This window comes from Agelaius phoeniceus, chromosome 18 (assembly GCF_051311805.1).
Source record: "Agelaius phoeniceus isolate bAgePho1 chromosome 18, bAgePho1.hap1, whole genome shotgun sequence".
Lineage (NCBI taxonomy): Eukaryota > Metazoa > Chordata > Aves > Passeriformes > Icteridae > Agelaius > Agelaius phoeniceus.
Window position 1 is genome coordinate 11,847,589 of NC_135282.1, and position 23,629 is coordinate 11,871,217.

A 23,629-nucleotide genomic window follows, 5' to 3' on the forward strand; every position below is an offset into this window, starting at 1 on the left:
TAGGAAAAAGTAAAGCAAGTTCAAGGTGACACAAGAGAAAATCAGGTTTGTGGAGAGCACATACTGAAACTTGGTCAGGAAGGGGCCACGTCATTGCTCAGAAGTGACAAATCCATGTGTGACAACTGCTCTGCCTGGGCACTGGCAATTTTCTTTAAAGCTACTATGACCATACATTCATAGTTTATAAGTCTAATTTTTAGTTTATAAGCCACAGATTTCAAAACCCACATAGGTAGGGGCTTTTGCAGCTTATTTAACAACAAATCAAGATTATGAAAGAAGCCAGTAAACCTCACTGAATAGATTGTGAAGTTATTTATAAAAATTAGGAGAGCTGCATATTGGAACTTAAATGAAGAACTGTCAGTACTTTTAAAAGCAGTAATATAAACAAGCATTACCAACCAAGGTGAAATAGAAAAATGCAATACATACCAGGAATAGTACTTAAAAAATATCCTCAACTGTTCACTATTGGAAAACACTTTTGCAAAGTGACAAGAATGGCATGTTCCATGACAGGCTGGTATTTTGGTATGTGCACACAATCTGGAAGCACGCAGAAATACTCGAATCTTTTGTCAATGTTGAGAAGAAAAATAGCAATGGAAAGCAGAAGGAACAAACATTTCAACTCCTCTGTGTTCTGACAGAGGTAAAGTGACAGCAGGAGCCAGCAGAAAAACCTTTCAAACCAGAATTCTCTAAGATCTGACTAGGGTTCCCTGCTCCTTCTTCTAAGGGCAGTTCTAGAAAGACTTGTGTTTGTAAACACATGACTTAATTCGTATTTGAAGGTCCCAGCTCTGCCTGAGGTTTCCTACTGGCTTAGGAATGACAGAAATACACATCCTGGAGTTCAAACATTTTGTCAGCTGAAGTTCAGGGCAGGAAGAGCAGCTTATTTGAAATAGGTAGTAAGAAACAAATGTTCCATAATAGAGGTTATGAACCAGAAAAAGCCACATGCAGTGGGTGAAGCCTTGGGGAAGACATACTCCTCTCCAAAAACTACAGCTCTACGTGAGTTTGCACATTTCATCCTCAACAATTAAGAGCCTCCAATTAAGCCATTAGGAGCTGACAAGTAATTAATTTCATTATCTCATTTCCCCCCCTACAGCAGCATCCACAGAGCACTTCCCTTCTCTGTCCAGCAAGTGGAGGCCCTGAAGGAATCCTGACGGCTATAAAAGGTAAAAAAATCTCTTTCTGTTATGCACCCCACAGCTAATCTCAAATTATCTTTTCTCCTCTGATACAGGAATTCATGCAACAAAAAAGAATTTCAGTAACTGTTTCTCTGTATTTTACCTTTTTTTTTTTTTGCGGGGGAGGACACATATGTGTGCTAACACCTTATGCTGTCTTGCTTTCAGACACTGCCAGGACTTCCTCAGAAAAACAAAAGCAGCTCTTTATCCAGTTGTAAGAGTAAGTGGAAATGCCTAATTCAAGTAAACAGCAGCCTGCCTAGCACCCCAACTAAAGTTAACTGATCTTTGGTAACACCAGAGGAGCAAGCCATTGCAGGGAAGCAATAATTTAATTACCCTATTTACAGTAACATAAATCACAGTATACACAGGGGAGCTTCAATGCTCGACCAGCAGCAATATCACAAGAGCTCAGTCTGACACAAGGCATGGCAGTATCAGCTCAGCAGACAGGGCACAGTGTTTGATTTCAGTGATACTGTGAGACAGAAATTATTTGAGAACAACCAGAGTAATTATTGAGGGGGAGGAGGAGTTAGGAAGGCCTCAACATTTAGAGTGTTTCAGACTCCAATAAAGATGCTAAAAACACACAACAGTGCTATTACTGAAAACAGTATCTGGGTATTCAAGATGTCAACCTGAATATGCTCCAATAGAAGGGACACAACTTGCAGCTCCCTGGGTAATGAAAACCTCTACAGCATATGCTTTAATTCTTAGATCTGCTTCATGCAAAATGCCCCCTGCACACTCAAAAATCTGCCATTGCTCAAACAAACAGAGGCTGCAGTAAATTAAAAAACCAGAATCGTGGAGCTGCCACAGCCAATGCCGCAAACAGCATGTGGCACTTGCTTTATGCACAACACCAGAATTTACTGCAATTAAGACATACGTTCTAAAATTATAAACATGTGACCAGACAAAGCTGACTGGTTTTAACAAACTGCTAATTAAATTGGAATCCTCTTATCCTCTCTCTCTCTTTAGCTGAATGAAGCAGCAACTGTTACAGCATCGTGGCTCATGCAAAGCAGACACTGAACAACAAACAGGCTTTGCTGTTAGGTCACCGCTGAGCAGGGGAATCTCCCGTGTGCGCCGGGCTCTGGCAGCAGCGCAGGGAGCGCACACAGAGAGCACAGCTGGGCTGCTCTGTGCTCGGTGCCACCCGACCGAAAAGCCCCTGCAAGCTTTAGGGCTGGATTAGGAATGAGGGTGCTAAGTAATTCATCCCACCCAGAGAGCGGAGGAAGGAGAAATCCCAAACAATACAGACCGAATCAAACAAAAATCCCTCACCCTTTCGTCCCCCCTTCCAAACTTCTCTCGACTCCTCCGTTTCCCATCGCCCTCAGGATTTTCCCGTGCAGCAAAGCAGCTCTGTTCAGCCTCTAACCGCAGGCGAACCGAACTAATGAAATAAGTATTTCCCAACCACGGCGGCAAATGTCATCAGATCTCATCTCCCTCCCTCCAGCTCGGATGAGCCCAGCGGCGCCCGCAGCCCGCCCAGCACCGGGAAGGGATTCCCCGCAGGTCACGGCCAGCCTGAGGGGAGGCTCGGAGAGCCCGCGGGCGAGCGGAACGGGAAAGGGCAAAGGCACGGCACGCCGAGGAACGCCCTCCGGCGCGGGGGAGCCGGCAGCTGTTCGTGCTGCTGCGGGCACAGAGACCGAACTTCCTCCAGCACCGCATCCGTCCCCGCCGGAGCCCCCGGCCTCCCCGCGGGGGAAGTTCCCCGAGCCGCCCCCCGCACTCACCATCACCGAGGCGCGGGCTGGCTCCGCCGGAGTTCCCCGGCGGCCGCGGAGCCGGAGCGCGCCCGCCCCCGCCCGGGCCCCGCGCCGCCCCCGCGCCCCCACCTGACCGCCCCCGCCCGGCTCACACTTCCTCTCGCACCGGAGTTGCCCGAGCCCTGGAAGCCGCATACCTCGGATTTCCTGCCGCCGCGGATAGTTATTTATTTTATTTCTGCCTCTGCCTTCGCCGCCGGGAGGCTGCGGGCCGGGGCCGGCCGTGCCTGACAAGAGGATGTCGGTGCCGGTTACCGCCGAGCCCGGCTCGCAGCCATCCCGCTGAGGGCAAGGGAGCCAACAGCTGCCGCTGTCGGTTCGCGGGCATTAATAAAAACCAGTTATCTGCTCCCACCTGTCCGCCAAACCTTCCCGAAATATTCCCTGACCCAGTTTAACCCCGCGGGTGCCGCTTCACCGCCCTTCACCTCGCCGCCACCGAAGGCCCGTCCGTGACCTATTTTTCCCCGGTTCGCTGCTGCGCCCGCAGCGCCGAGGCGGCGGGGCCCGCCGGGATGCTCGGAGCGGAGCCGAGCCCAGAGGCACCGGCCGCCTCCCCGCCGCAGCTGCCGCCATGGCCGGGCGCGGGGCCGCCCCCGCAGCGGCACAGCCCGCACCGCTGTGCGCTCGCCCCCGCGGGGCCACCCCGCGGCTCCCCCGCACGCCAGCGACACCGGGGCCGCCGCTGTCACATCGTCCCTTCCCCGGCTCCTGCGAGACCGGGGTGCTGCTGGCAGCGCTCTCGCTCCAGCCCTTTGTCACTTCTTTCCTTACATCCTTCTGCCTTTCTCAAACTGTTTGAGGGGGAAAACAAAAGATCTCCCCTTGTCGTTTCCCCCGGACTTCTCTCTCCCTGCTTTTGATGATTTTGGTCAATCCCCCAACGAAGAGACCCCAAATGTGTGCCGGCCCGCTGCCAACCTCAGTCCATGTAATCCTGCCTCACAAACTCACTGACACATCTTTCTCAATCTCAGCTCAGCACAGCTAAACTCATCTTCTTTTCCCAGCCGCTGATCCAGTCTCTGAGATTACCTTAATCTCAGAAGTTTAAACATTTTATCTTTACTTGCTCCTTTCTCTCACTTCTGCAGGCAGGGCAATTGCTTTGACCTCTTCCTTGCCTTTCCAGGCATTGCAGACTTGGTTTGGTTTGGTTTTTTTCCCTCTTCCACTTACGAGGATTATTCCGAAGTACTCAAAATCCACCCTGTTTACTAACACCTCAGGTTTAATACCTTGCTTCTCAACCACAACTATAGTCCCCAGTATAGGTAAAAATCAGGTGCTAACATTATCTTCCTTTCCCATCATTTTAGCCACTTTTTACCCATCTTCATGTTTCTATTTTCTTAGCAATTCAAAGCTTCTCACACTGACAGTCCTGTACACCTTGCCACTTCCTACTTATTTGTATAAATCATACACATACTTCTATGCTTAACAGCATCTTGAAAAAATAGCTAAAGAATAATTCAGCTACCCTATTTACCTCCTATAAAAATATTAACCAACAATAGACTGTTTCCACTTAAACTGTAAGAGGGTTTAAGTCTTTTGTTTTAAAGATTTCACTGTGGGCATTGCCACTCTCTAAAATAACCCATGTCTTCACTGCCTCTCACATCTCTCCACCAAAGGCAATAACAAATTCTCTATTGATTAACAACACAGTTTTGACACTATCACTTCAAAAATCCATTAACCTTTACTCTTTTGGCTGCATAGCACAGATTTACATTTTAAATACAGAACTGAAATGAATACTTACTTTCTATATATTCATGCAAATAAGCTTCCTTCTGACCTGCCCTTTTTCATCTGCTCCTTTAGTCACAGTAGAGCTCCTATCTCCTCTATTACACTAGGGCTTTTTCCTATGTATTGTCATTTTTTATGCAAATTAAGTAGTTGCTGTACCTGGAATTAAATACACTGTTGGTGTTCACTCATTTGAAATTGTCTCTTTATCTTTAAAGTTTAAAAGGATATGTTTTTCACCATGTATTATCTTTGTTTCTGTCCAATTCCAAAGGTTTCTTATCAACTTTTTGTCTCTCTGACTGGCATTTTCATTAATCACCATGGTATTTCCCATGTTTGCACTGCAGACTCCTACAGCATACATTAGTCAGTTGTCTGAACCCTCACAAGCAGAAGGAATTTTGCAATATTTGCATGTGCAGGTGTACATAACTTACAGTGCTTACTGAGCAGAAGAATTCCAAATTAGTTACCTAAGGTAAAAAACACATCTGCTGGATGAAGGGCAGGTGGCATCCCCTGTACCTGTGGGAACAACCCCACACCACAGGATTATTTGGATATGGGACATGTTACCGAGATGCTCCAAATTCAGGAGGGCTGTGAAGAATAAGTGGATAAAAGCACCTGGTGCTCACAGAAAGGGACTAAAGCTTTGGTGCTCATGTCAGAAATGTCCCTGATTATTCTCAGGCACCACCCACACCCCTGTGAGTGCAGCCCTGTGCAGGCAGGGCTGCTCCAGGCTCCTGCAGAGGGTGGCTGGCACCATCCTGCTGCTGCTCTTGGGTCAGACTCAACACCACCTAAAATCAAAGACCTTTTCCACTCATCACTTTTATACAGAGCAGTATTTGGGACATAATATTGAAGTTTTCTGGTTGGTTAAGGGTAAAAGATGATACACTGTTTATTTTATTAACACTGTGCAAATGAGGGCTGTAGAAACAGCTAACATCTACTGCTTTAAAGTTAATTTAGGTGATACAGGAACAAAACAGTGTGGCTTTATGCATTTTGGCAAGGAAGGATGGATGGGAAAAAGACTGACAGAGCAATTACAGGGAACTTGAAACATGCCCAGAGTCAACAAGATGACCTAACATTTGTCCTTTTAAAAATAAATACTCAGAATGAATAGTTTCAGCTCAGCAAACTATCTCTGAGAAAGGAAAACAATCACCCTAGGTGCAACTGGTAATCCTCAGACCATGTCCTGTACTTGTCCTTTAATTATGAGAAAGACCATTAAAACCATTAAAGACCATTAAAACTGACAAGTTCATACTGCACTCTGTGTTTCCTACTTTGAGCCTCATTTAAATTTTTTTTTTGGTTTAAAAATTTTTGGTTCTTCAAAGCAGCCCCAATCAGGAACAGTCTGATGAACACCTGAGGCAGAATCACCTGCAGAATGTGAGCTCCAGCATGTGCTCTCCAGTGCCACAATACAAGGAGCCAGATGGAAATGATTTTCCACTTCTGCACTCTGGGATTTCTCCATGAAATGTTCCAGGGTGAATAATGAATGTTCACAAAGATTGAGGCCTCTCTGCACTGCTGAGATAAGGGTGCCAGCTTTCCTTGCAAACACAGCACATGAGTTTGTTAAGGTCATTTGAAATTCTGTTCCATTTTCAAATGTTTGGGGGTTTTTTTTCAGTTGGAAGGATATGCACTGTAAATCCTAGCATGAACTCTATTTCCACTTAGCAGAGGTAGATTTCACCTCTTGTTTTTAAGGAAGTAGGACACTGTTTTCACTTATAGATGACTTCATTTTCCTTGTAGAGATAAGAGTAATCTGAAGTTTCCAGTTCAGTGCAAGTCCTACAGGAACTAGAAAGTATCATTCCTCCAGCAGCAGGATTTGCCTCCTTTAACTCAAATATTTTCTTGAGTTCTTTCTTGTTTCTTTCTTGCAAAGAGTAAGATAACAATAGCTACCAAATTGAAATATTTACCTAGAAACCCCTGTCTAATCCAGACTGGTGAATTTTGTGGTCTTATATAGCTATTTTCCAGGAGAATTTCTCTTTTCCATCAGAAGTGAATTTGCTATAATTTTATACCTCAAAAATTTATTAAAGAACAGAAATTTCTACAGATAAAGCTATTACTTTGGGAATTTCAGATGGACCATATGCTGTTTGTCTAGAGATAAACAAATATAAAATCATATCAAATGATTTGCCTACACATAACATTTGAACTGTTGTTCTCAAAAGGGCAAATGGAAGAAGAAAGAACAAGTGCAAATGGAAAAAATGGGAGAGGAAGATGTCAAAAGGCAGCAATAGGAAGAAATGAAGCTGAAAGGAGACTTGGAACAGAAATCTGCAGTTCATTGTCTTGCTGTCTTCACCTTGCTGCCCACATACTTAAAAGACTTCAGCTTCAGATTCATCTCCTGGTGGGCCTTTCATTCTGTCAGCTCCAGTCTGCTGCTGCAGACAGCTCTCAGACAGAAGTTTGCAGGAAGAAAGACACTTTGCTTTGCTTTACCTTATTGATTTGAGAACATACAGAGGCAGGAAATCTTACTCTGGCTCAATTATTCACAAAAAGCATGCAGAGACTTGTCAGATTTTGAAGGGAGAGAAGTGACATATTGAGAAGACAGTGACAAAATAAGGCAGCAAATGGGCCTACATGGGAATGGTTTACCTGCCTGCCCTGTCCCCTGATGCTCAGCCCAAAACCAGTGGCTGTGATTTCCAGCAGAGATTTCAGAGAGAGAGCAATACCACTGACTGCTAATTCACCAAGTGGAGACCCACCCTTCTGCTTAAAATCATTTCTGCCACACTTTGTCAGCAAGGTCACACTGACTGATTGTCTCAGTGCTGGGCTGAGAACTGCCTGGGCAGGAAATGTGTAAGGCACTTAAATCCTGCCTATGTGTCTCCTCTTTTCTTCCCTAATTCAAATCCTTTTGCTTCCTAAGTGCCTGGGTGACAAGGGGCACAACTTGGAATAATAACTTTGATGGCACAGGAGTGGATATTTCTGTGTGTCAGCAAGGGCAGTGGACTGTTCTGGAATTTCACATCAAGACACTGATGATCCCCAAAGCAATCAACACTGGGGTTTTTGGTAAAATTCTTCACTTGAAATTCTGTAACACAACCTAGCAATGCTGAGAGCCCAAGTCTGTTTCCTGACCAAAACTCCCTCCAGCTGGAACACACTCACTGCTGTTAATTTAAATTTCAGTCAGTTTCTAATACTTTTATAGCTGAGTGTTCTGTTTACAAACTATATAGAGTGCTGCTTATTTGCTCATGCAATTTAAATATTGAAAAGAAGGTTTAAAAAAAACATTTAGTAAAAGCCTAAGCTTCCAAAATCTCTTTGTTTGAAATAAGCTTAACTTTCAGAAAATGTCTGCGTACATAGTTGCATGTTTTATTTGAAACACTAGAAAATGTGAAGTATTATTTTTGTTGGTCCTAAAAGTATTGTTCTCTTTAGTATAAATAATTCAGAAAAGTACTTTTGCTTTCTTATTAATTGGAAAAAAAAAATTACAATGAAAATACCCTGACCTGAAACCTGCTGGGAGTAAGTAATTTTCAGTAAGACCTTTAGTACAGAGCTGTCAGTCTAAGGGCAAACAAAGCCATATGTTTTTCTTTCAAGCCTGTTGAAAAACCTACTGTGCTACAGGCATGAAAACAGCACCTTTATGTGTCACTAAATACAATTTTTAAGGATTAAGTTTATCCCATTGTTGGTGTTACAGCTTACAAAGTGTTTGGAATGTGCATTTCATTTCAACACTTCCATTCCCTTCACCAGTATTTTCCCTTATGCTACCAAGAAAATTCCTTTGAAATCAATGCACTGCATTCTCAGAAATCCCATCTTCATTATACAACAACACAGGCCTGCAAGCCCTCCTTCTCTTTAAAATCTGATTTATGATTCGATTTCAGCTTTTTTTACCACTGAATCTGCCACGAGCTCTGACACACATGGATTACAAACATAAAATATGCACTCTACACTAAGCAGATCACCCAGGACAGAAGGCAGTGCTGAAGTGTCACTGAGTTTGGGATGCACACAAACTTCTCCATGGATGAGCTACATGGACATAAGAGCCTGGCCTGTGTTCAGATTTGTCCAGATTTTTGGCAATATTTTAGTCACTTCAGTACCACTGGAATAACTGGAGCCTGCTGATTCTGAAATGCTGTAGTTGATAGCTGTACTATTAATTAAGAAAAAAAGGAGCAACAAACCCCAACACACACTTTTAAACCCTTAGTGTAGTCTGTCAGGAGGAATAAACCAGGTATATGTGAACAGAAATCATTTTAGCTCTTACACCAAGCACATTAAATTATCTCAAACATCTGAATACTTAAGAAAATGCCATTGCATTAATGACTCCCACTAGTTTCAGTCTGCTAAACAGAAGATCATAGTCTAAGTGCTAATTCACTTTGAATATACACACAGGGAGCAGCTGAAGAGATAAAGATTTAAATAGAAAATGACCAGCTAGGAGTTTCCAGTTCTGATTTTTACTGTGTCAGCAAACCAAATAGCCAGCAAAATTCATAATTCATTCTGAGGAACTGCTAGGAAGTGCTTCAAGTAAAAAGCTTGTGGTGGCTTTTTTCCTGATTTTCCTTCCTCTAACCTATAGAAAAATTAAACTTCAAAAAAGCCAAATTTGTGAAACTTTATTGACAGGAGGTGAGTAAGCAAACTGGAGGAGATGGAGCAGGGGCAACAGAAATGAACAAAGGCCATAAAGCTCCTGGAAAAAAGCCATTTGTCACTCAAGCTCTTACAGAAACTCCCTTGCTGGATCAGAGTAATACATCTGAGTGTTCAGAGGAGCATGCTGAAATACTGACCACTATGGGCTTCATTACTTTCACTCACCCACTCAATCCTATTTTGCTTTAATTCCTCTCAGGAGCTGAGAAAGTCACCTTGTCTGAGTGGTCACCCCTGCTGTTTCCACAGCAGCCACCACGCAAACTCCAGAAGTGCTCCCATTATGCCAGGAAATCCTACCTCCTCCACAGGAGCCCAAGAGTCTGCAACAATAACACACCATACAATATTCAACATTTTTACTCCTCTAACTTCAGGAATTTTGCCAAAAGATGGAGTAGTATTACTCAGAGAACTCCCACTTCAATGTCCACATTTCAGCTTCACTCGGTGCCATTGCAAACTGCTCAGCCTACACAGCAACAAAGATGCTCTCACCTACCATCATCTGCCATCTTATCTTCTCCATCCTAACCTCTTTAACTTGGCCAATTATATCCTGCTGTAGCCATTCAGTTAAAAATATTTATCTATAAATGCTGCTTGCTTGCACAGGTACACACAGGCTTGCATCATGCTGCTCTCATCCCACATTCTTCTGTTTTCATTTTTGCACTAAGGCAGTGTTTATCCATGACAAATACTTACATCCTTTTCCAGTGAACTGAAATTCCTGGAATATTTCTCATTAAATGCACTTCTTTAATAAAATAAAGCTAATTTAACTATTAATGCTCTTCTTTCTACAAGAATGGAAGTTATTAAAAATTACCATAATTCCAGGTAAATTAAAACCATCACTGGGGTGCAGAATTCTCTCAGGGTTCCAGAAAGGCAGGATGAGCAGTTTGATGGAAGTGGTTTTGTGTTCCCTTACTGCCATTTGGGGTCTTTCAGAGTGAGATTGCTATTTTTACACAGACAAGATACAGGAATGAAAAAAAATGTGCCATACCTGGAATATGGAACAGACAAGAGCTGAGCAAGATATACAGGCCAATATCTCCCCCAAAAGCAGTCATGGAAATATCTACAAAATTGAATGTACAGAAGAGGAAACTGCCCTGGTTAACATCACAGAATCCTCTGAACATACAACTGGAGGAAACAGCTCATCAAAAAGCACTGTTCACCCTGGCTTTATCACACACAGCTCCACCTAAGGAGGAAGAATTGAAGAAAACTTCTGAGCATGGCTTGATTCTGGCTCTACATTTATTACATAAATGCTCCTCAGAGCAATGCCACCAGTCATGGAAATACCTACAAAATTGAATGTAGAGAACAAGAAACTGCCTTGGCAAACATCAGATAATCCTCTGAACACACAACTGGAGGAAACAGCTCATCAAAAAGCACTGTTCACCTTGGCTTTATCACACACAGCTTCACCTAAGGAGGAAGAATTGCAGAAACCTCCTGAGCACGGCTTGATTCTGGTTCCACATTCATTACATAAATGCTCCTCAGAGTGATGCCACCAGTTTTAGAACAAAAGAAGGGGGAATTTAAAGACAAAAGGCCCAAGTTCACCACTTCAGACACATGGACATGATTGGCCTGCTCAACACTCCTGTGTGCACTCCACACATGGATATTAGCAGGAATTCTGTGGCAAAGCTTGCAGAGACTATAGGAATTTGTAGGAGAAAGGAAAGCTAATAAAGATTAAATTTTATGTCTTAGATTTTCTTCAATTATTCCAGATTTAGTCTTTTCTGGGTTTGTTTGCTTTGTTTTGTTTATGCAGCAGTCCACACTGATCTAACTGTTCTTGCCATTTATTTCCATGATAAAACTGTGAGAAATAACTCATAGTAAGAACCTGCAACAACTAGTCTGAGAAACAGACATATAATACACATAGAATATAAAAACATGTATTTTAAAGGCCTTTCATGGATCCCCACCTTTAAAATGCTGTTCTCCAGCTGTATTTAAAAATCTTAAGTTAGTTAAAAATCCTATTTAATTTTTTTTTTAAGAGGAAAGAAGCCAATCCAAGTGTAAAATAATCCCATGAAGTGCCTAAAGGTAGCTCTTCCACCCGTATCTGACACACAGCTAGCAGATGGAAAAATCAAATCATGGATTTATTCATTACCCATTTGTAAAAGGACACTGATCACACAGTATTCCAGCAAGCCTCCACCTTTCAAATGCTGGTTAGAGTGGGTGGAATGGTTGCTGCTAGACTTTTTAACTCCAGGTTTAAAACAAAGTGCTTTATGTCCTCTAACACTACAATCTCCATGACAATCTCTCTTCCACACAGCAATAGCTTCATTTATTTTAGGGTCATTTGCTCCCTTGCTTACCTTTGCCTAGAAATTCATCTACTCAACAAAAGAAGAAATTTTCCTAGGGAAACAGAACGGAAAAAAAAAAAGCTGTTTAATATCCACTGGCACAAATGACAGTTCCAAAGCCCATGCTGTATCTCCAGGGATTTAGATTTATTGGCATCTTTACTAGCTGGGCCTTGGAAGGCTGCAGAGTTGGCCAGGAAGAACAGTGTGTATATACTGAGACAGAAAACTCTGTGAACGACGGACATTTTTCACTGATGAGTTCTGTTTTTCCAAGAGGATGGAGTGAAGAACTGTAAATAACATGTTGGGCAGAGGTTGAAAAAGTTATCTAGCTTTTTATAGGCAACTTGAAGACTTCATTGCTTGTGGGTTTCTGGGCTCAAGCCAATCCCTATGAAAGTTTCACTTGCACAGTTAACTCCTTGTTTACCTTTGGTCCCAGAGCTGTATTAAGGTTGCAGAAGAGAGTGAGCACACATGAGAGCAAGTGAGAGACAATGAGAGGTACAACTCCTCTGGGCCTGCTGAAAGCATTCTTTCAACTAAAATGTTAGAAAATCAGTGGGCAGGGGATGGATGAATAGAATGAAATGAACTTTACAGATGGAAAAACAAGGGACAAAGATGGAAAATGGATTTTACTGACAAAAGAACAACTATCAAGGGTCAAGTCAGAAGGGCAATCATTTAATTTTAACTCTCACTGTAGAGACAACTTGTATCATCCTTTCCTGCTTCCCCTTTCCCCAGTGGAGGCCATTTACCATGCTAGGTGAGAAAAACAATTGACATATAACATATAACAATCACATTCATGATTACTAGACTAAAAGATGTAGATTTTTGAAAAGCTACCTTTTTCCACATAGAAACAGTTGTCCTTGGTAAATTCAACAGAGTCACAGTCACTAATCTTTCATACATTCAGTTTCACAAAACTGACTTTCAGTCACGAGAAAAGGGCTGGGCTATCACCTTATTACACATTTTAATGAATCAGCTTGTCCAAAATTTAAGTACTCATTAAAAACGAACAAAAACACACCTCCAGTTCCCATATCCAATGCAAAAATAATCCTGTAAATAAGAATTATATGTAACCAATGCAAATATGCTTTCCTGAGTCTGCAGGCAGGTATGACAATGATTTTTTTTCAGTAGGAGTTCCTTTATCCTGTGGTGCAAGGAACATTCAAGGATGAGTGCTGGAAGCATCACACCTGTGACATTATTTTGCTCTGCAGAAGATACAGTGAAGGGTAATGGAGAAAATTAGCAAAGACCAAAAAGGAAGAAAACCAAGGAAAAGAGAATGGGAAAAGTGATTTGTTTGCATTTTTCAGTCTTCCAAACTTTAGCTTGTAGTGTAACTATAAAATATCTGCCATTTAGACAGCTGACTGTATTTACAAATTAAGGCATATGATCATAGAATCATTTGGCTCAGGAGGGACTCCTGGAGGGTTTTTCATTTATTCCCAGCAGTTCTCCACACAAATATGTCTTCACCACAGCAGAAATGGTTTCCTCATCCAGATGAGGAACAATAGGTCTGTAATGTCATTATTGGGGAACGTAGGGAAAGCTGTGAAATCCTTGTTAAAATTCCTGGGGCAGCAGGCCAGGCAGGCAGTGAGGCAGAGCACAGGGTCTGGGCTATCTGTGCCCCAGGGGAGGCTCAGCTCTGCAGCCATGATATTTTCTGAAAAATCCTTTCCTTAGGACTTTTTCTCCTGAGAAGCTGAGAGGCCTCAGGAACAAACTGTAACCAATGGTTATCTGCTGCTGTGGAATGCAACAGGTGCATCTGGGATTGGGCTCATGTGGTTGTTTCTAATTCATGGCCAATCACAGTCAGCTGGCTCAGACTCTAAGCCTTTGTTATTCATTCTTTCTTTTTCTATTCTTAGCTAGCCTTCTGATGAAATCCTTTCTTCTATTCTTTTAATATAATATATATCATATATTCAATATAATATACTTAATTTTTATAGTATTATAATATATTTAATTAATAGATTTAATTTATATTTATCATATATTTAATTTATATTTATCATATATTTAATATAATATATATAATAAAATAATAAATCAGCTTTCTGAAACATGGGGTCAGATCCTCATCTCTTCCCTCATTCTAAGACCCCTGTGAACACCATCCCAGCTCTCCCAGCCCCTGTGCAGCACAGGCAGCCCTGCAGGAGCCCCTGAGCACAGCCCAGCCCTGCAGGAGCCCCTGAGCACAGCCCAGCCCTGCAGGAGCCCCTGAGCAGAGCCCAGCCCTGCAGGAGCCCCTGAGCACAGCCCAGCCCTGCAGGAGCCCCTGAGCAGAGCCCAGCCCTGCAGGAGCCCCTGAGCACAGCCCAGCCCTGCAGGAGCCCCTGTACAGCACAGGCAGCCCAGCAGGAGCCCCTGAGCACAGCCCAGCCCTGCAGGAGCCCCTGAGCAGAGCCCAGCCCTGCAGGAGCCCCTGAGCACAGCCCAGCCCAGCAGGAGCCCCTGAGCACAGCCCAGCCCAGCAGGAGCCCCTGAGCACAGCCCAGCCCAGCCCAGCAGGAGCCCCTGAGCACAGCCCAGCCCTGCAGGAGCCCCTGAGCACAGCCCAGCCCAGCAGGAGCCTCTGAGCACAGCCCAGCCCTGCAGGAGCCCCTGAGCACAGCCCAGCCCAGCAGGAGCCCCTGAGCACAGCCCAGCCCAGCAGGAGCCCCTGAGCACAGCCCAGCCCTGCAGGAGCCCCTGAGCACAGCCCAGCCCTGCTGCCAGCAGCAGCAGCAGCAGCTCCCAAAGTGCCACAGCCCTGCACGGAGCAGCCTCCTCTCCCCAGCACAAGGAGAAAATCTGCAGCACAGAGATGTCTCCTCCTGAACATCTGAGCAGTTGGTGGGAGCTGGCAGGAGGAGCTGCATTACTGAACAGCCCTTGCACAAAGCAGAGCCCTGGGCCTGCTCCTGCCCAGGGAAAACACTGACATGTCATGGTTACAACATGGCCATGTCCTGGAGAGATTAAAGACAATTCTATCTTCTGAAGTAGGTAGGAATTTAACCATCTCCTAACCAGATATCCCTAGGGACCCTGCCTAGACTAAGCACAAAAAAGAAAAATAAGTAGTAGAAAAAAAAAAAAATTAGATTATTATTACATGTTGTCATTATGGCATTGTTATTGTTTTGTTTAGTGCAACTACACAGTGGCAATGGTCACCTTTTCTAGACACTTGGTTTTGCATATTAAATGGTACTAAGTCTAATACCTTGATTCAAGCATTATCTAGTTGCTGGAATAAGAGTGGTTTTTGGGTTTTGTAATGATTCCTTTATGGTTTCTGTTCCCTTGTGGCTGCATAAAAATGGCATCCAAAACCATCCCTATCTACCTAGCCTAAGCACAAAAAAGAAAAATGTAAGAAAAAAAATAGACTATTATTATATGTTGTTATTATGGCATTGTTACTGTTTTGTTTAGTCCAACTACACAGTGTCAATGGTGGAGACCACCTTTTCTAGGTAGTTTTTGCATATTAAATGGTACTAAGTCTAATAACTTGCTTCAAGCATTATCTAGTTGCTGGAATCAAAGTGTTTTTTGGGTTTTTTTTTGTAATGATTCCTTTATGGTTTCTGTTCCCTTGTGGCTGCATAAAATTGGCATCCAAAACCCTCAGAAGTAGGAACAGCAAAATGGAATAACTAAACCCTTGTGATTTCTGGGATATCCCTTGAGATTTCTTCTTTTTTTTTTTCTTTTTTTTTGAGTTGGCAACCCCTTGTACTCATTTTCAAATAAAGCATTAGAAGCACTAAAAAGACCAACATTTTTTCAGAATCAATCATGATCAAACTAAAACATAATCATTCATTTTCTCAGAGCCTCCACACATGGTTAAACTGCACCTCTCACCATGCTGAGGGCACAATCTCAAGTCAATGGATGCACAGTGAGTTTCTTCCAGTTCTTTCCACTTCCCCCCAGTCTGATTTAAATGGCAGAGGTTTGGTTGGAAGGCTCATGTTCCCATAGCAGATGTCTAGGTGCTGGAAGCACATTTGCCAACCAAAAAGAGACACATCAACTCTGAGCAGGAGGAGAGTAACTCAGATCTCTCACCAGCCAAGGACAGGAAGGAAAGCAGAGTGGTGAGATTGCTACAAAAGTGGTTTTAGTCTGCTGCTCCTCCAGTTTCAAGTTTTTGAGTACATGGCAGGAAATCCTGAACCTTTCAGTGAGGCTGTCTCAAGCAGCCTCGAGGAGCTGCCCCTTGGCACTCTGTGCTGCCTGGGGTTCTTCAAGCCCACATTGGTGGCAAACTCAGACTGGGCAGAACACAGACCTGAAATGGGTTCAGAGCACCACGAATGGATTTCCCTCCTCCCCTGGATGATAAATAGGCAGCTGTGTCTAACAGAGACATTAAATTCTGTAACAAATCTTTCTCATTGTAATCAAAGGCATGAGAATCACTAATGCTGAGGTTACACTTCAGAAAATGGGAGAGAAACAAACAGCTGGATTGGATCAAAAGAAAATCCCATATATTAACACAATGCCCTATTTCTGACAGTGACCAGTAATGTGTATCTATGGGAATGTATAAAAACAATTGAGGCATAAAATGAAATCTCCTTGATGGAACTGCCCAACTTCCAGGAGAGCTGAAATGTGTTGCCTGTTTGTCCCCTATATTGGGGACTTCACAGGAGCCTTCTTTTCTGCATCTCAAATTCACCTGCATGGCTCTGGTCACACAGAACCCCAAACCAGCACCTTGCTCTCCTTTTCAGAACCAGCTTTGCTCTTCAGACAGGCAGATGTAACTCTGAGGCTGGAACACAACTAAGGGAAGAATCTGCTACACAGAGACTACCAGAGAAAGCTCCCACTGGGTACCACCATGCTGTGTAATAGGAACTACCTTAGAAACCTGCAGCACCAGCTTTAGACTTCAGCTACTCAGTGTCCAGAGCCTGCCCTTCTGCTCAGCAGAGACTCCTGCCAGTGCCCAGCCACACTTGGCATGAACAAAGATAAAAAAAAGGGAATTGCTGCTGTCTGCAGCTTCAGGTGTTTAGTGGATGCCCCCACCTTGCTTTGAGCCTGCTTGCCCAGACCACAGAATGAAGGGCTTTCCACACACAGCAGAGAATAAACACACTGCACCGCTTTTGGAATTAAAACCAGAACAATTATCCATAACAGTTTGCAGCAAGATTCATGCACACCAGTGTCAACACTGTAGTATATGGTGTGCATGCACAGCTTTTGTCTGTGGGGAACAATTACCAAAGATGGACATGAAGATCTTTATTACAACAGATTATTATTACCATAGAAGATGTGCCAGGAAAATACAAACAGTGTATATTAAACCATATGGAGAATTTGCTGGTACATGGAGCTCAAAGTGCTTCTTCCACAATCCCCACCTACCCACAGCCTGATCAATGCCCATCATCTGTGCACAAAGTTTAACTTTGTTTTATTAATAGTACCACAAAATCTGGATATATAAGTAAGTGCCCTACTATATAAAGCAATATATTGGGATTTTTTTTTCCTGCTGAAATAATTTCTAATTTAGTTACTATAGAAACCATCCTGCAGCCATCCTAAAAAAAATCTCTGTATATATTTACACTCACACTGAGAAGAAGAGGAGAAAAGCTGGAATGTACCTGTACATGCAAGAGACAAATGGCCAAAACCACCAGATTTGACAGAAAATAATAGGAACACAGCTGAAACTCCTTAAAATCTAAGAGCAATATTCATTCACATGATTGCCATCACTAACAAAGCCATGAACATGCAAAAACCTCTGCTTACAGAAAATCAGGGCCTTTCTTTACTGCTTGGGAAACAAATAGGTACAATAATGCAGTAACACTATTTTTTCTTAGAACTGACAAAGGGAAGTTCTGAGCATCCTGACATTACTCTAATATGTCAAATGAGAAGAAGTCAGGGCTAACTGAACATGCCTTTTTTGCTCATTTAAGTTGCAGATGAGTGACAGCTAACAAATTATACAACAGTGACACACAGATCCAGACCAGCAGTTCTGCAGTAAAATTTAACAAGAGACAGCTTTACCCAGGTTTATTTCTTTTCATACAGTGCTGTCATAAACATTTCATAAATAATTCTACTAGGAGTATGCATGATTTATAAAATGTCTGGGAGGAGTTGCTAGCTTTCTCTCTTGCACTCTGTTGTTTGTACTTGTAAAATTGAGTCAGCTGTAATTTCAACAACCCTAAATCTTCTCTACAAGAGATTAAAAACACCAGTGCTACTTGCTGCAGAAGAAAAAGGTATTCCAGTAGTAAAGTATCTACAGAAAGCCACTGAGACAATCATTTAACTCTTCTGTATCATGAAGGTTGAAGAGTTCTCAAAACAGAAAACCAAAGGCATTTTATGGCAGCAAATAAACACCTTGGGTAAAAGGTTTCTTTTGGAAATAACCATGGGGGACATTAACAGGCTTAGAAAATCTTAAGGTTGGCCATTTAATTTCTAAGATTAGATGGGACTAGTTTTGCAGAGTGCTAGGATTTGTGTTTTATCACCCCAGTCTGTATGTGAAGACAGGAGCTGGGACAGTGGGCTGCAGCACCATCTGCACAGGGGATGACACACTCTGCTCTGGCCCAGATGGTGCAGCTCAGCCTCTTCCCCACTGCCTGCCTGGGAGCCTTGCCTGGGAACAGAATAGCTGTGCCTAAACCCAGGCAAGGTCAATGCAGAGCTGAGAGGTTGTTTTCCAAGTTGTTCACAGATTTAGGTTTGTCCAATTCTGGAATGTCAGCTGACACCACCAGCTTTTTGTCATGGGCACTTGTGGCCCTTTCCCTCTCAGATCTGGATTTTCTCACTGTGCTATGTCTCTGTCATCTGTTCTGGATTAATGCCACATGCTTCACACAGTGTTACTTGAAGAGGATTTTGAAAATATTGCTGAGTAGAAAATGAGACCACCAAAATATTTCATCATGCTGAACTGTTCCCAGGAAGACAAACCTACATACATGCAGAGTAAGTCAAGATGTCCCCACAGCTGAGACACTGGAGTTCATCCCCAAACCAAAATTTTTAAAGCCTGGAGACAGTGATCTACATGGAGGACTCCAGACTAACACTACCTTTGTATGTTGACAGACCCAAGTTCAAACTGAGAATATCATTTACAAATAGCTTCTATCTTTTCTACCAGTATTCCAATATATTGCACTGGGCCAGCATATACCTTTTGTTCAAGGTTGTCTATTTTTTCATAGTGTATCTAATTTCTGATTAAAGAATTCCATTATGGGAATTAAGTTTTTGTTGATTTACAAAATAACATTATTATACTGCTGTCAAGTATCTATGCTAGTACTTTTCATCCTTCAGAGTATAAAAACATCAGTATGCAGAGTAAGAAATAATTACTTTCTGAAATAATACTAGAAAATTCCACCTAGGAATATAGTGGAATCTCTTTAAATTAAATTAGCTAGCATTAGCATTCAAAAACTAGGCATGATTTAGGTCAACCACTGATCTCTCTTAATGTGGTAATTCACATTTTCTAGTAGAAACACTCCCTTATACACACCTCTCAGTCCCCTACTGCTCATCTTCCTCATCCATTAAAACAGAATACTGACACTTAACCCTGCAGTGATGAACAAGTCAGCCTTGCTCATGCAAAGCTCACACTTGGCTTGAAGCATGTTGAATAATTCCATTCATTTCCACAAGAACACTTTGCACTATGTGAATCTGAGTCCAAGCATTCAGCAGTGTCAGGGGCTAATCACAGCAGGATTTTTGTAGGGAAAACTGGCAGCCAGTGCAGGGAAAGCAGCACAAAGCTGTGGAGCCATCAATGAGGTGCCACTGTTTAGTCTGTCCCATCAGCTGTGCCCTGGGTCCAGCTGGGACAGAGTTAATTCTATTCCCAGGGGCTGCTGCAGAACTGGTTTGGATTCAGTGTGAGAATAATGTTGATAACACACTGATGTTGTAGTTGTTGCTAAGCACTGCTTACTCTAAAGCAGTTTCCCAGGCTCTGCCAGTGAGGAAGTGCACGAGGAGCTGGGGGAGCATGGCCAGGAAAGCTGACTGGAACTGGCCAGAGGGTGAGGAGAGGGATGTACCCAAACCAGTACAGAAACTGGGGGGGCTGCTGGGGAACTGCTACATCAGTCAGCAGGTACTGAGCAGCTGGATTGAGCATCACCTGCTTTTCCTGGGCTTTGTTCCTCTCTATTTCTTATCTTCCTTTCATTATTGTTATTATAATAGTTTTTATTTCAGCTTTTTAACAGAGCTTAGTCCACAGGCTTTACCTTTGCTCTGATTCTCCTCCCCATGCCATGGAGGGAATGGGAGGGGAGTGATCAGATGGGTGCATGGTATTCAGCACTTGTTAATCAAAACTTCTCTCCAGAAAGATGCAATGATATAGAAACCCTTTTGCAGACTGATCCATGAATCAATGTTGAACCATTGTCAATATTCCTGTGCTGTTTAACGCACCTGAGGGATTATCATCAGACATGAGCACTTACCTTGTACTTAAAAGAGGTTTGCAGAGAGGTGCTAATTAACACAACATACAGCAAAAATGAAGATAGGTGTTAACAGATATAAAGCTGAAATAAATTTCACAATTCCAATACTAAAACAGAAGCACTGGATGGGAAAGTAGAGACACAAAATTTTGTCACTGCCATCACAGGCAACCACATAACAGATGTGGACTGTACTCAACCCAGGATGACAAACAGAGCACCTCCAGGCTCTCCAGAACTGCTAAAGAACCCTATCACCAAAGAACAAAAGGCAAAAACCCTGGGACATAGCACAGAAAAGCCAAAGATACCAGAGACAACAGCAGTGTGTGAGTGGCAACCCCAGCAGGGAACTGAGGGATAAATGCCCATGTGAGTCTCAGGAGCATTCTGTGTCCATGGCAGTGAGAGGCACAGACACCTGGGGAGGTGATCACAGACACAGGGACAGTCCACAGACACAGGGACAATCTACAGACACAGGGACAGTCCTGTGGAAGTGATGACAGACACAGGGACAGTGCTGTGGAGGTGATCACAGACACAGGGACAGTCCACAGACACAGGGACAATCTACAGACAGGGACAGTGATCACAGGCACAGGGACAGTCCTGAGGAGGTGATCACAGACACAGGGACAGTTCTGGAGGTGATCACAGACACAGGGACAGTTCTGGAAGTGATCACAGACACAGGGACAGTCCTGAGGAGGTGATCACAGACACAGGGACAATCCACAGACACAGGGACAGTCCTGTGGAGGTGATCACAGACACAGGGACAGTCCTGAAGAGGTGATCACAGACACAGGGACAATCCACAGACACAGGGACAGTCCACAGACACAGGGACAGTCCTGTGAAGTGATCACAGACACAGGGACAGTCCTGTGAAGTGATCACAGACACAGGGACAGTTCTGGAAGTGATCACAGACACAGGGACAATCCACAGACACAGGGACAGTTCTGGAAGTGATCACAGACACAGGGACAGTTCTGTGAAGTGATCACAGACACAGGGACAGTCCTGAAGAGGTGATCACAGAAAGGGACAGTCCTGAGGAGGTGATCACAGACACAGGGACAGTCCTGAGGAGGTGATCACAGACACAGGGACAGTCCACAGACACAGGGACAATCCACAGACACAGGGACAGTCCTGGAAGTGATCACAGACACAGGGACAGTTCTGAAGTGATCACAGACACAGGGACAGTTCTGGAAGTGATCACAGACACAGGGACAATTCACAGACACAGGGACAGTCCTGAGGAGGTGATCACAGACACAGGGACAGTCCTGGAAGTGATCACAGACACAGGGACAGTCCCTGTGACAGTGCTGCTGCCTCACTCTGGGGCTGGGAGACTCTTTCTGCTCAGCCATGCTACAGAGAGCAGAGCACAAGAAGGCTCCTTCCAACTCAGCAGAGCTCTTAGAGCAAATAGCACTATTTTTCATCATGAGAACTGCAGGTTGAGTTGAGAAACAATAAACAAGAGGATAATTAAGATGAACAAAATTAGAATTTTTAAAGAGGGCTCAGCCATCAAGTATATGATAAATGATGCATAACTGAAAAAATGTTGGTGCTTCTCTCCCCATGCTTTCAAGCTCACCAGAAATAACCCTTCAAGGGAAATATTCACCCAGTAAATATCTCTGTAATTCTCCTTTCCTTTACTTGCTCATGGCTTGTTTAACGTGCCTGTGTGGAATTTCACATCCCCATCCCTTTGCAGACCTTTCCAATGAGAAACAGGTGTCTCAGGGCTGGCTGAGAACACAAGTGCACTGTGTTTATCAGCTGTGTAAACTTACATTGAAGAAGTTGGTCTTGTTCCTCTCACAGAAGAGGCCCTGTGCAGGCATGTGCTTCAGCTGCTGCCAGGGCACCCCACTGCCCAGCAGCACGTCCCGGGCCCACTGCAGGTTCTGTGGACAACAACAGCCAGGTCAGATGGAGGCAGGGATGGCACTGACACATTTTCTGAAAAATCCTCTTTGCCCAGGGTTCTTCTCCTGGGAAGCAGAGAAACCTCAGAGAAAAATGCAAACAATAATTGTAACTTAATGACCAATCACAGCCCGGCTGTGTCAGGACTCTAGAGAGAGTCACAGGTTTTTATTATCATTCTTGTAGCCTTCTGTGTGTATCCTTTCTCTCTTCTGTAGTATAGCATTATTTAATATAATATAATATCATAAAATAATAGATTAGCCTTCTAAGAACATGGAGTCAGAGTCATCATTTCCTCCTTGGTCCTGGGGACCCAGCAAAAACCACATGGGGGATGCAAAAGCCACCACAGGTGAAAGTACAAAACAAACTATACTTTTGTTTATTAACCTGCAATGTCTTTTCTCATTTTTGTCATAGTTGCTGCTCCATTCTCCCCACACACTCTCTGGGAGCACTCCCAGCTCTTCCTGGGCCAACCACCTGCAGGGAATAACCTGCCAGGGCTGAGGCCTCGACCCTCAGGCTCAAACTGCAGCTTTCTTTTAGTGGGGAGGTGAATTCAGAGCTTTTGGCCCCACCCAGGCACTGCCCTCCATGTAAATTCACTTCACCTCCCTGGAAATTCCACAACTGTCATCAAACTTGGATAATAGTGCTCAGTGAATTAACAAGAAATTATCAGTAGGGGACCAAATGATAGATGACAACCAAAAATTGATAAAAGCACTATCCCTCTAAAATTTCAATGCATGAAGCTCTCTTTTGTAGCTGAGAACTAGGGACAGCTGTTGGCTCCAGGCAGAATGTTACCAACAGATGGGACAATTATTAATTGTGAGATTTCACTGATGGAAGCTTTGCTTTACTTCATTTTTTATTTCAGGGTTCAAAAGTGGCATTTGAGTTGCATTTGACCAGCTTTTGTACAGAAAAGTTCACAAGAGAGGACCTGAAAGAAAGAGGGAGATGTTTGGTTCATAGAGACAAATAAGAATGTTGCACTCTGGCTTGTGTTCTGTGGTCTGGAAATACACTTCTGTGAGTCATAAATGTGATTAAATCATGTCTATCCAAGAAGCATATTCCAGCTGTAATATCCTTTATTTGTGTATATGTTTGTTGTTGGGGTGGGGGGCTTATTAGAAAAGTTCCTGTGTTCCAGAGTATTTTTATTTTTAAGACCCTGGTGAAACAGTAGAAGCTCTGCTCAATCA

The 23,629-nt window shown here is 43.4% G+C and overlaps 1 protein-coding gene across 3 annotated transcripts in view; it reads right to left on the minus strand.

Moving 5' to 3' along the window:
* The window catches only part of CABIN1 (calcineurin binding protein 1), a 121,537-nt gene that overhangs the window by 43,602 nt on the left and 54,306 nt on the right, over nt 1-23,629 (minus strand). For all 3 annotated transcript variants that reach the window (XM_077187722.1, XM_077187723.1, XM_054645692.2), the window contains exon 30: nt 22,274-22,387. In XM_077187722.1, coding sequence (XP_077043837.1) covers nt 22,274-22,387 — 114 coding nt within the window. The remainder of the gene's footprint in view (nt 1-22,273; nt 22,388-23,629) is intronic.